Source organism: Lemur catta, chromosome 15, assembly GCF_020740605.2.
Source record: "Lemur catta isolate mLemCat1 chromosome 15, mLemCat1.pri, whole genome shotgun sequence".
Classification (NCBI taxonomy): Eukaryota; Metazoa; Chordata; class Mammalia; order Primates; family Lemuridae; genus Lemur; species Lemur catta.
In genome coordinates this window covers 55,448,058-55,461,264 of record NC_059142.1, presented here as the reverse complement: position 1 = coordinate 55,461,264, position 13,207 = coordinate 55,448,058, and the positions used below count along the sequence as shown (strand labels likewise).

Below are 13,207 nucleotides of genomic sequence, written 5' to 3'. Positions count from 1 at the left end.
GGGACACCCGTCACCGCAGACGTTCATCGCGGCCTTGTGGTGGGAACATTGCAAACCTCCCCTTCCAGCTGTTTGAAATATACAATAATTATCGCTAATTACAGCTGCCCTGTTGTGCTAATGACACTAGAACTCACCCCTTCCCTCTAGCTGTATTTCTGTACCCACTAGCCAAGTCGCGACTATTATTTCCTAATGTATCAATAGAACTATTACCCACTCAAAGTCCAAGTTTAAAACTCTTTTATATTTAAATATAAATATATTTTGTATTTAAAACTCTTTTATGGCCTCCTGTAGCAACAGGGCCCGCTCGCTATTTGTGCTGAACGTACCTTGCTTTTGCTCAATAAACTTTGCCTTTTGCTTGCTTTGCTTAAAAAAACCCTCTTTTATATATTTATTAAAAAATATCAAAAAGTACTTTCTTCTTGGACTAGAATAATGCTTTCCATACTTTCTCAACATCCATCCCCTATCCATCAATTCTCTTCCCCAAGCAGCCTGTTTCTATTTCTTAAATGTCTTTCCAGATACCTCATGCGTACACGTGCATTATCTTTGTGTGCGTGTATGTATCTCTCGCTACTTAAAACATTACAAGGGCGGCTTAGTCTATCCTATTCCGCAGGGCCATTTTCTCGTGCTATGTCTTAGAGATATTCCACATCAGCGTATATACAAAAAGCCTACACCAGCAGTGCTTATATTTCCATTTGGGAAGCGCTCCGGGATATGTTGTTACATGTGAAAAGCAAGGTGTAGAGCAGTGTGTGTGGCGTACTCTCATGGTGCAAAAAAGGAAAGTTAGGGCCAGGCGCGGTGGCTCACGCCTATAATCCCAGCACTCTGGGAGGCCGAGGCGGGAGGATCGCTGGAGGTAAGCAGTTTGAGAACAGCCTGAACAAGAGTGGGACCCTGTCTCTACTAAAAATAGAAAAATTAGCCAGTCAACTAAAAATAGAAACAACAAAAAAAAAATTAGCCAGGCGTGGTGGCTCGCACCTGTAGTCCCAGCTACTTGGGAGGCTGAGGCAGGAGGATCGCTTGAGCCCAGGAGTTTGAGGTTGCTGTGAGCTAGGCTGATGCCACTGTGCTCTACTCAGGGCAACAGAGTGAGACTGTCTCAAAAAAAAAAAAAAAAAAAAAGGACAAGTTGGACCGTGAATGCCATATACTTCCTGTGATTGCACAGACAGCCGGGAGGGGAAGGGGCACCAGTGACTGCGGGGTGGGGATATGATTTCACAGGGCTTTTAGCCATGTGGAGGCCACATCTGCAAGGACGCACAGGGATGGCCAGGGGATGGGGAGAGGAGGACACTCTGGGGTTAGTCCTGGAGGCAGGGGACAGCTGGGCAACAGTAGCATGGCACCTTCCCCGGGGGACCTTTTAGGGGACACAGGCCTTGAGCCTTGGCGAGCCGCACTTGGCACTGGACCCTCCGTGAGAACCTCAGCCTGGGCTTTCCTCAAGGTTCACGGCCGGCTGACCTGTGTCATTAAATGGTCAAGTATTAAGTACCAGCGCCGGGGGCAGGGGGAGAAGAGCGCTGCCACATCGCGGGTGGCCAAGTCCCCTCTGGCCCTGAGCGCGGGCAAACCCGGCGCACGGGGAGAGCAGCCCAGGTCTGCCCGCGCCGGCCCTGGCTCTCCCACCTGCACATTTGGAGGGAAAACAAGACCTTTAGCCAAAATCTGCCTGGATAACAAACGCCACAGTGTTCCCTCCGGCCTCGTTTCGTTGACTCCAGCAAGTGAGGGAAACGAACGCCTTTAATCCAGCATGATGCGCATGAGAACGTCTTGGTTTAAAAACATAGCGGTTTTGTTTTGTTTTAACCACAAGACCAAGAAGGAAAAGCATCTCCTGCTTGAGCAACTGCCACCAGGCCTGCTACCGCGCCCTCATTCCTGCCTCCAGCAAGCTCTCCTTGAGCGCCTGCTGTATGCGGGCCCTGGGCCGGGCACCAGCGGACAACACATTGTGCAGGAAGAGCTGAAGCTCGGCAAAGGCGCCCGCACCCCAGGGACAGCCACTGCTCCTGGGTCCCAGCTCCAGAGACCAACCAGCGGGGGTGGTTTGGGGAATGAAGGCAGCACCCCTGTCTCCCGCTCCGTGCCCAGCCACACGTCCATCCCCCACAGCAACAGAGGGGACTCCAGGGGGGCCTCCCCACCCCCTTCATTTGGAGATTAAAACAGAAGGTTCCTGGACGCAGCCTCAGGCAGGCAGCGCAGTGGAATGGGGCTTCCCGCCCAGGTGGTGAGACCGCAATTCAAAGAGACACCTTTGTCTCCCAAAGAGCAAGACCCCTGTCTCTGTCCTTCCCCCCACTGCTTCTCCGTCATCCTGCCAGGAAAGCCGAGCATAACAGCTTTGCCACTCCTGAATCCACCCTTCACGAAGGAGTGAAGAGGTACGAGGCGAGACCTGGGGTAAGGGCCTAAACTTTGCGGGGCACGGGCCTAGCCAGAAATAATGACGATAATAGGCCACCGTCCCCGTCGCTTCCCTACAATTGCCACTCTGGAGTCGCACAGCTGGTGGTCATGGAGACAGACTGAGTTTCCTTTGTGCGCGACGTCACCTTTTTGAAACCTCACGGTAGTTCCTGAGATCCCCCCCGGCCCCGCATCCCAGTGGACTGGCTGACCTTCCCCCTCGACGGGCGGCCCCCACCGAGAAACCAACTCACCCGGAATCGTGACCCCAGCCCAGGACCAAATTCATCCCAGGATTTTGCTCTGATTGCCTCGTCCTTCGTCCACCAAACTGTCTTTACAAACCTGTCTCCCAAACTCTCGGGGAGGCGGCTTTGAGGATCTTCTCCCGTCTCCCCGCTTAGCACTCTGCGAGATCAAACCCTTCTCTGCCGTAACACCTGCTAACACCTGCGTGTCCCGGCTTCCTCCTGGGCAGCGGGCAATGAGCCCGGTTGGGTGGCAACACGCCCAGGGCCACAGAGAGTTTGCAGGGATTTAGGAAACACTGAAATCTTGTCAAGCCGTACGGGAGCCCGGGCTGCAGGGCTGCAGGTGGACCCTCTGTCCCCAGACACGGGCAGGCCTGGACAGGCGGCCGGGGGAGACCCTGCCCCAAGCCCCCATTCCCCGGGGTCCCTTCGTGGGCCGGGCCGTACCTGAGCGCCTCCAGGATGGCCCTGTGCGCCTCGTCACGGTGCTTCATGCCCACCAGGCTGGTGGCCCACTGCTGCAGGATGCGCTTCTTCTCCATGGTGATGGCCTCTATCTCCGTGGACGCCTGCGGCCAAGAGGTCAGGGGACGTGAGCGCCTGTCTTATCTCATCCGCATCGAAGCCCGGAAAGGACGCCAGAGCCTCGCTTCCCTGACTTGTCCTCTTGTCCCTCACACAGTTGTCGATGCGTCCACTGGGCGGGAGGACCCAGTTCCAAGATGGCCCGGAGAGGTGTGGGAGCACCTTCCAGAACACTGTCCTGCCCTGTGCCGGCCCCTCCCACCCTGTGTGGGGCTGGACGGCAACGACGTGTGGCCGAGGGTGGAAGGTCACTCCCGGGACACCTCCTCAAAGGCGCTGCGGCTTCCTCCTTGCTCTCTTGCTTTTGGACCAGGTGCTCTGCGGGAGCCTCCGGTAGCTTCCTTGGAATAAAGTCCAAGTAGTGACATTCGGGGGGTGGGAAGGAGGGAGTTCGCTGCGCGTCACAGTATTGCCCTTGGGACGATCTCTATGCAGACCGAGCTGCGCTGTGCCCGCAGCGTGGGCCATCGTCCTTCTTCCCCTCTGTGCCGACCCAGTCCCTGCCTGTGGTTCCGTTTCCCGCCCCTTCATTCGTGGGGTGTCCACGAGTCCGGTGCTGTCCCGGCGCTGCGAGTGAATCACGACCGAGCGGGAGGCCCGGGCCTGGCAGAGGCATAGCCAGGACACAGGTGTTTCTTGCTGACTTTCTCGTCCCCTCACGCCCCAAATTCACTAGTGCTTGTACGTCTGTCTCTGGTGTCCCCGCCCCTGCGCTCTGCAATGTCCTTTGCTGGCGCGGGCCGCCCTGCCCATCCCCCGGCAGCTTTCCGCACTTGCTGTTGCGTTTCCAAGGGCCTCTCTGCCCCAGGATTATGTAAATATTTTCACTTGTTTTCTTCTGCTGCATTTTCCCCATTTAAACTTGATTCCATCTGGAATTTATTTTAGTGTCTGATATGAGGAAAAGATTTAATTTATCTTTTTCCCCAAATGATTAACCAAATGTCTGGACACCATTGGATGCATAATTCATGAGTTCTCTGCTAATTTATAATCTATTGGATTTTCATACAAACCTTGGCTTGTGTCTCGGCCGTCTTGTAGGCTCACCTGTCCATCCTCCTGACACACTGTTTTAGCCTCGGGGGCTTGATGGCGTGTTCAGTACTTGGTGGGGTGACCCCACATCCGGGTTTGCCCGGACACCCGGGTTTAGCACGGAAAGTGCAGCATGCCAGGAACCCTTCAGTCCCAGGCAGACGGGGATGGCTGGTCACCCTATGTGAATGTTCCCTCCCGAAGCAGTTCTTGGCCAGCACTCCTAATTTATTTCCAGATAAACTCAAGAACCACTTTGCTAATTAAGAAACTGTTTCCCCCTGGGCTTCTGGTTGAAGCATCTTCTACTGCAATCGCAGTCGCAGGTGGGGAGGACGGGGCGGCACCGAGCCCCGTCCCCTCCCTTCACCCTGGGAAGTGGGGCTGTCTGTCCACTGGTCCCCATCCTCCTCTCTCTGTCAATAACAGTGTTCTGTTTCCTTCCCGTGGTTCCTGCACACGGGAATGCAGAGGGTGACTCACAGATTTTAAAAAAGAAGTCACGGTAACTTTGGCTTCTGGGGTTGGCCACCGAGGAGCTGAGTCTGGCACCTTGAGGGAGCAGCTTCCACACATTCAGTCACCTCCGTCCCCTCACTCCACGTGGAGCAGGAACGGGCGCTGCCTGGGAACGCCCACTGCCACGGGGCTGAGAGTCCTCAGCGAGACTGCAGTGCTCCCTGGAAGAGGCCCCTGCAGGCTAAGGAACTTGCTAAGGGTCCCCCCGGCATGCTGGCATCAAAAGTGCAAGAAGAGACTAGAATACCTGAATTCCCGCTAGACCTCACAGTCACCCACTGGCTATGAAATAGGAATAAAAATACCAGCCATCAATTGGTCAGTTTCTACTGCACCTCCACCATGGGGAGGGCCAGATGTTCTTTTTTTAAGTTATTATTTTTAAATTTTATTTCAAAATATTAAGGGGGTACCAATGTTTTCGATACATGGCTTGAGGCAGGCTATAAATGGGCCCGTCTCCCAGTTCATGGTACCTGTTAGGTGGGCTTTTGCCCCTGCCCTCTTCCCCCAGATGTTCTTAGATGCTTAAGGAGACGTGCAGATGTGCAAGGCCTGGCTTTTAACCTCGAGGAGCTTGTGACTAGCTGGGGCCACAGCTGGCTGCAGTTGTTCATCCCACAGACATGTAGGCACTGTCTGGGCAAGTCCACCAGCGCCTCAGGTGGGCACTCACTGGCACTGGGGCCCCTGGGCTGCGGGGGCCACTCTTACCTCGCTCACTGCTTTCCTTAGAGTCTGGGTGTCATCGGCTTGGGCAGAGCACTGAGCCTCAAACAGCGCGATGTTTTCTTCCAGCTGCTTGGCCTTGCTGGTGAGCTGGTCCACAAACAGGTCCTGGGAATGGCAGGGGCACGTCCGCGCCTGAAGGCAAATCCTGCCAAACCAACCCCGCCATAGTGGCCACCACCCACCCACGCGGCCAGGCTGAGCGCCTTTTTGAAGTTCAAAGGTCCAGGGATCACTGGGCATGCGCTGTGCTTGCACAGTACCTGCTGCTTCTTCTCAGTTTCTGCCCGAGTCCTCTCCACCTCGGCCTTCTTCACCACTTGCTTTATCACGCGGATGTCATCCTGCACGTCCTGGTCGACGTTCTGCATGTAGAAGAGGTTCAGAAGCAAGTTCTCCAACTCCGCCTGCAGAGCCGCCACTGTGGGAGGAGGCAGAGGCTGGTCCAGCGCCCGCTCGGAGACCCGGGGCCCAGGGCGCCCCCCGCCCTTCTAGGGCGACAGTGGGAAACTGCTTTGAAACTATGAAGGCCCAGACTTCGCTATCAACGAGTTTACAGTCTCGTTGTAAGAGATAAAAATACATGTAATCTACGTCCACAGATTGCAACAAGCTGTTCCATTTCCCACCAGGTATTCGAGCTCCTCCCCCAGTGTGAGGACACGTGGAAATAGTGTCAGACGACTTCACGTTCAAGTTGCAGATTTCTTACCACTGAAGAGTCTGCGACCCTAGGCAGAGTCCTAAGTCCCCTAGGAGGAAACCAGAGCACGGAGGGTGGGCCGAGTGCCACTGAAGTCCCCGGTATGCCAGGGCCACACAGCAGGCCGGCTGGGAAGGGCGAGGGCTGTCCCCCTGGGCTGGGGCTCCATGAGGCAGCACTTCCCGACCCACTCAGAGCCAGACGACAGACTTATGTCAGTGCTCTTAGAAGAGACCAAGCCCTGAGGAACTGATTCCTTTAACAAAACTCACATGAGATTGATTTATAAAGCTAGAATGCCTGTTTATTTAGGGAGCTGTACCTCCGTCAATAACGGTTAGCTCACTGGCATGGGGCATTCCTTCCTCAGGGAATCGATCCAAACAGAAAACTGAATCATAGGTCAAAGGTTGCTGGGTGAATATCATATTGGAGTCCAGTGTTCTCGAAAGAAATAGCTTAAACTCAAAACACAAATTTTTAAAATACAAGATCGTTGTAAAACTTCTAACACGAGAGAGCACTCCAGCTCTGTACGGCTAAGAGTCCCAGGCGGGGAGAGCAGTGGCAGCAGCGCAGGCAGGTGGGGCTTTGCCGGAGGACAGGCCACGTGACTCTGAAGAGAGGACAGAAGACCCCAGACGGTCCGGCTCCTCTGTAAACAGTGCGACCTTTCCCTGCAGCTGCTTTTAAGAGTGTCTCTCTATCGCCGGTTTTGACCAATTTGATTCAGGTGTGCCTGGTGTAGCACCTCATGGAGCTCGGGGTTTGTCGAGCTTCTTGGATCTGTTCATTTATGGTTTTCACCAAATTTGGAAATTAAAAAAATTTTTTTTTAGAGACCGGGTCTCTCTCTCTCACCCAGGCTGGAGTGCAGTGGCTTGGTCATAGCTGACTGTAGCCTCCAACTCCTGGGCTCAAGTAACCCTTTCACCTCAGCCTCCTGAGTGGGGCCACCGTGCCCAGCTAATTTTTTAATTTTTTTCTTTTGAGACAGAGTCTTGCTCTGTCATCTGGGCTAAAGTGCAGTGGCATCATCATAGCTCACTGCAACCTCAAACTTCTGGGCTCAAGCAACCCTCCTACCTTAATTTAAGTAATTTTTTTTCTGTAGAGACATGGGGTCTTGCTATGTTGCCCAGGCTGGTATTGAACTCCTGGCCTCAAGAGATCCTCCTGCCTTGGGCTCCCAAAGTGGGTGTGAACCACTGCATCGGGCCCAAATTTGGAAATTTTTCATCCGTGATTTCTTTAAGTATTTTTTGGTTCTTTCCCTTTTCCTCTTCTTGTCCTCTAATACACAGAGATACGAGGCCACTTGGAGTTAGCTCCCAGCTCGCTGGCCTTCTGCTCTTCTGTTACCTTCTTCAGCCTTGGCTCCTCTCTGCAGTTCCTTCTGGGCAGTTTCCACAGCACTGACTTCCAGCCACTGCCCCCATGTACGTTTTTGCACATTTTAACTATTATTTATTTGAGTTAATCCCCTCAAGTGAGAATGTTGTGGCAAAGTGTACGCATGCTGTGTTTGGGAGAAGGCACTGCCCAGTTGCCCTGGGAGGAGACTGCTCCAGTTCATCCCTGTTATGGGCCGAGCGGTGCCCCTGCCCCCGCCATCATTTGTTGAAGCCCTGACCCCCAGCACCTCAGATCGTGCCTGCATTTGGAGACAGGGTCTTTAAAGAGGCGATTAAGGTGATTAAATGAGGTCATTAGGTTGGGCCCTAAGGAGTAGGACTGGTGTCTTTATAAGAGGAGGAGGTTAGGACACAGACACGCACAGAGGGACAACCATGCGAGGACACAGGGCAAAGGTGGCATCTGCAGGCCACAACAGAGGTCTCAGCAGGAATGAGCCCTGCCGACACCTTCACTGTGGAACTTTGGATTTCTAGTCTCTCACACGGTGAGGGACCAGACGCCTGTTGTTTGAGCCCCTGGTCCGTGGCACCTTGCAGGGCAGCCCCCGCAGACTGGCTTGCCCCAGCCTGCCGTGCGAGGCGCATTCCCACGCCTCCTTAAGGGCACCAAGGTCAGCCCCTCTCTCCTTTGCTGGTTGAGTAACTAAAAGCTGGCATCTCAACTATCCTTTTTAACTTTCCTTCCTTTAACCCCCAGTGAAGGCAAACCTACGCTCAGTTTAGTGGCCAGGGGTCTTCTTCCCTCTCTGAACTTCTTGTCCCCATCCTGGCTACTCTTCTGCTGGGATATACAACAAAACATGGTGGGCGGAACCTTCCAGTAGCTCCCCTGACCTTTGGCCCCTGGCGTTACTCCCCAGTTATGTCCTATGGCCAGAGGGAGATGACCAGTGGGTCTGACCTCAGCAGGGAGCTCTTTAAAACCAGAGCGTTTTCTCCAGCTGGTGGCAAAGGGGAAATCAGGAACATTCCAAGGGTGAGAGGGACTTCACCAGGGAGAAATCCTCTGTTGGTGGCTTGAAGATGGAGGGGTCCCCATGGCAGGGAACGGGGGTGGTCTCTGGGCACTGAGAGGCCCCCACTGGCTGCCAGCAGGAAGCGGGGACCTCAACCCTGCAGGTGCCAGAGACGTGATGCTGACAACCACGGGAATGAGCTTGGAAGATTTTCCCCAGAACGGCCCCACGCGAACCAGTCAACCCACACCTGATTTCAGCCCTGTGATGTCCTGAGCACAGAACCTGGACGCGCCACACCGGACTTCTGACCTACAGAGCTGTGAGCTAACGTGTCATATAATCGGCGGCTGTTTTAAGCCCCTAAGCGTGTGGCAATTTGCCGTGAAGCAACAGAAGACTGATACAGGAGATACGGGTGTTGCTAAGGATATTTCAAATGGTTTTCCCAATTTTCATTTGTCTTTTAACTTTGTTGTGCTTTTTCGACAGATATGTTTTTTGGTTTTATATAATCAACCTGTCACTGTCCTCTTCTCCGGGCTCTGTCCTCCCGATGCTTAGGGAGACCTTCCTCCCGCCACGGTGATGAGCGTGACCCCATGTGTTCTCCCGATGCCCCTGCAGTGTTCTTGGAGCCTCCCTTGACCTGACACTTGGTTGTCACAGAGAGTGAAATAGGGGTCTCAGTATTTATTCTTCAGTTAGCCAAATGATCAAAAAAGATTTGGTGATTTAAAAATGTGACTTGTACATTTATATAGAAATTCTGAAGTCAATTTCCTCAAAGTTCTCTTGGGGAACTTGCTATCCTTGGATTTGCTTGTCTGTCTGTGTTCCTCCCAGTTTGACTCTGTCTTTATGATGATAGATTTATACTACGTTTGATACCTGATACCAAAAATTTCCTTCATTATTCTTCCCTTTCAAAATTTTCTTGGATATACCTGTGCATTTAGTCTTCCAAGTGAACTTTAAGATCAATGTGTTCACAATAGAGGCCTTTTATGTATTGATACAGAATAATCTCCAGCATACACTGTTAAGTGACAAAAGGAAGGAACGGAGTAGTAGATATAACAGGCAGTTGTTTAAGTTTTCAAAAAGAGAGAAAACATATATACACACACCCTTGTGACTTTGCTCATGCATGCAAAAATATCTTTAAAAGATGCGCAAGAATTGATGGTGCCTGCTGCCTGCCGGCGCTGGGGGGTAGAGAAATGACTTCACTGTAGACATCTCGAATTTTGAATCATTACTTTTCCAAAATAAGTGAATAATTATGTTACATAAAATTTAAGTCCACCCAAAACATCCCATCATGGACCCTAACTGGAATTGTGTTGAACTGTCACTGACAGAAGTGACATTTTTATATCATGCATCCTCCCATCCAGGCACGCGATTTGCTCCATTTATTTAAATTCGTTTTATGCCCTTTAGTAAAACTTTAATGTTTTCCTTCAGATAGGCTCACTCCTTCCTTGTTAGATTTATTCCTAAGTATTTTATAGCTGTGACAGCTATTATGAATGAGATTTTTAAAAATTGTAATTCCTAGCTGGGTGTTAGTGGTGAAGAAAGCTACTCTGGCATCCAGCTGCTTAATCCACTTCTCACTGTTCCTATGGGCTTGTTTTCCTGGTAGAGGACGAGAATTTCAGCATTTCATTTTCAAAATCTATACCTCATTTCTTCTTCCTGTTTTCTTGCATTGTTGGAACTTCCACAACAGTGCTGGGTGATGGCCGGCAGACCCGCTCATCTCGTTCCTGATTTTAGCTGTGACATCCAGTGCCTTCGACCAGGAAAATTTTCTTGTTAGCTTCAGATAAAAACTTATGAAGAACTTTCCTTCTATCCTAGCTCGGGAGGCATGATGAGTTTTATCACAGACCCGTTTGGCATCCGCCCATAGAACCTTTTTTCTTACTTTAGTTTATGAACACAATGTCTTGAATTAGTAGATTTCCTAATAGCAAATTATTCCTGAATTCCAGAAGTAAATTCTACTTGGCTGTGAAGTATTTTTCCTTTAATACTTTGCTGAATTTAAGTCGCCAATTTATTTTAGGGTTTTCACACCTCCTAAGTGGGCAGCTCTATAGCTTTCTGTTTTGTTTGTCAGCTTTTGCAGTGAGTGTGACACTAGGCATCCTAGACAAGCCTGCCAAGAGTTTCCTGAACTTTCCACTCCCTGGAGGGATGACAACACGGGAAGAGTTTGTTCCTTGTGGGGGTGGGTGGTGGGTGGTGGGGTGTTATTGGGACTCTTCCATGGCATCTTCAAATACTCAGATTTTAGGGAAAACAGATTTTTGACACCATTTTTGATGAAACAAGTATAAGGCATAGCTTTCTTGAAATTAAAAAAAAAAGAACAAAAAACTCCCCGGAATTGTCCTCACTCCCAACGTTGCTACTAGTATTATCTCCTTTTTGTTCCTTGTCAGACATGCCAGAAGGTTAAGTTTATTGATTATTTCAAAAAATAAGTAGTTTTATTTGTCAAATCAATTTATTTCCCATTTTTTTTTTACTTTACCAGCATTTGCTTGTGATCTTTATTAATTTCTTTTTCCTATTTCTTTTGCCTGATTTGCCCAGAAGCCCTCATGTGTGGGCTTCCCTTCGTCGGTAATTTCCGACGTGTCTGCAACTGCAGTGTGGCGCAGACCCCGCTGGCACGTCCCCTAGAACTCGGTGAGCATCGACACACTGCCACTTATATCTAAGATCTGTGATCCTCAGCCCTGGCTGCACACTAGAATAGTCTGGAAGGCTTTAAAAACAAAATAAACAAGAAACAGACGCTGCCTGGTCCTTCCCAGAACAAATCCATCCGGAATCTGGGCTAGGCTCCTCCAGGGGCAGCCCAGGGTTAGTCCTCGACAAGGCATCTGCTTTCGTCCTGCCTAGAAGCCTGCAACATCTTCTTCCTTTATCTTTGGAATTCGAAAATTCTGCCGGCTATGCCTAGGCGTGTTTGCTTTTCTCCCCAGCTCTCTGGCCCTCCACGAGTTTCTGCGTCTGAAGGTTTGCCTTTCCAGAACTCGCGCAGCTGTTCCGCAGCACTGGCTGTTGCCTCTCATTTCCTGAAACGCCTGTCTCACGACATCGGTTTCCCCATCTGCCATCCATGTCTTTTATGCCCTTCTCAGAGTGCCGGCCATCTCGGGCGTGGCTCTATGTTTGGGGACGATTTCCCGAATTGGACTTTCAGTTCACAAATTCAGTTTTCAACACTCTTCATTTGTCTATTTTGTGCCTTTCTTGGTGATGATGATTGTATGTTTTAATTTCAGATAAGCTTCTTCCTAACACTCAGTTCTCATTTACTGATGTGTGTCCTCTGAAACCTCACGCAGAATACCACCGGCGCGTGCCACGCCGTCTGTTTTTGGAATCAGGACTGAGTGAGCCCTGTCTGGGGAACCCTGTCTCCTCCTGTCTCTGGGGATCGTCCTGGTGACCCCCACTTTGACATGAAGGTCAGGCACGGGTGGGCTTCCCAGATGAGGCAGGCGATGTGGGCTTTCTCCAGGGCCCATGTCTCCCTTAAGGGACAGTGTGGTGGCAGCAGCCCTGGGGTCACCGTGCAGCCCGGTGCAACCCTCGCCTGGCTGAAGGGCTTCTGTTGCTGCACTCTGCTGATCTCGGGAAAGCACACAAAGTCCACAAGGGTGTTTGGATCTTTCTAGAAGCCCATCCACTCTTTGCACCTAGCAGAGGGGCACTGGCAGGCACTCTGCTCTGGCTCTGCTGCAGGTGTGGAGGGGGCAGGGTGCCTGTCCTCCTTCAGGTTGTTCTAGGTTCTACTGTATCTGGAGAATGTGGCACTTCAGTTTCAGTGTGGTTTCATGTTCTTCCCTTTTTGGAGTTTCCTGTTAATTTGGTGGTAGCTGGAGAGAGGTTCTTGATAGATGCCCACTCACCCTAGCTCTGAAGGTTCCAGAAACCTCTCCTGCATGTCTCAGGGTTCGCAGTATTTCTCTTCAGAACAGTTAGGATATACATGTAACTCCGTTTCTTTCCAGATTCATTTAGACCACCTTCCCCACTATAACAGCAATAGAATCGATAAGGAAAGTTGGAAACATCAAAGGCGTAAAAACCGAAGCAATCGGTAGCCAGGAGGAAGCATCCTCCGCTCCGTGGTGGCAAAGTCGCAGGGAGCGTCTAATTCCAGAGCCGCCCGATTTCCCGTTAATCCGCTCTCGGACCGGGCTGCCCGACTCCGGGCGGGGGGCTCTGCCTCGCCGCAGCCCCCACCCACCCCGCCCCAGCCGCCGACCCGCGTATGCCTGACCCGGCCCTCCACGGTTCCGAGTCTCTGTACCGACCGCTGGCGGTGTCAGCACTTGCCGCTGTGACCAATTATCTGCCCTTTAAGATATTTATGCGCCTTCCCTACCTAAAAAGGGTGGGAGCCCCTCCAGGACGCATACACATCTTGCTTTTCTCGATGCCCTGCGATGGCACGTGGGGACACGTCGCAGGGACACCCCTGGAGGACTCGATGGCAGGTGGGGAAGCCCTCTAGGGATGCCCCTCGAGGCC

At 51.6% G+C, this 13,207-nt stretch overlaps 1 protein-coding gene across 2 annotated transcripts in view; it reads right to left on the bottom strand.

The window, feature by feature from the left end:
- CCDC40 (coiled-coil domain containing 40) overlaps positions 1-13,207 on the bottom strand; it is a 33,965-nt gene that overhangs the window by 12,753 nt on the left and 8,005 nt on the right. For both annotated transcript variants that reach the window (XM_045525138.1, XM_045525140.1), the window contains exons 8-10: positions 5,831-5,988; positions 5,553-5,675; positions 3,144-3,265 (exon numbers count right to left, since the gene is read on the bottom strand). In XM_045525138.1, the coding sequence (XP_045381094.1) occupies positions 3,144-3,265; positions 5,553-5,675; positions 5,831-5,988 (403 nt within the window). The remainder of the gene's footprint in view (positions 1-3,143; positions 3,266-5,552; positions 5,676-5,830; positions 5,989-13,207) is intronic.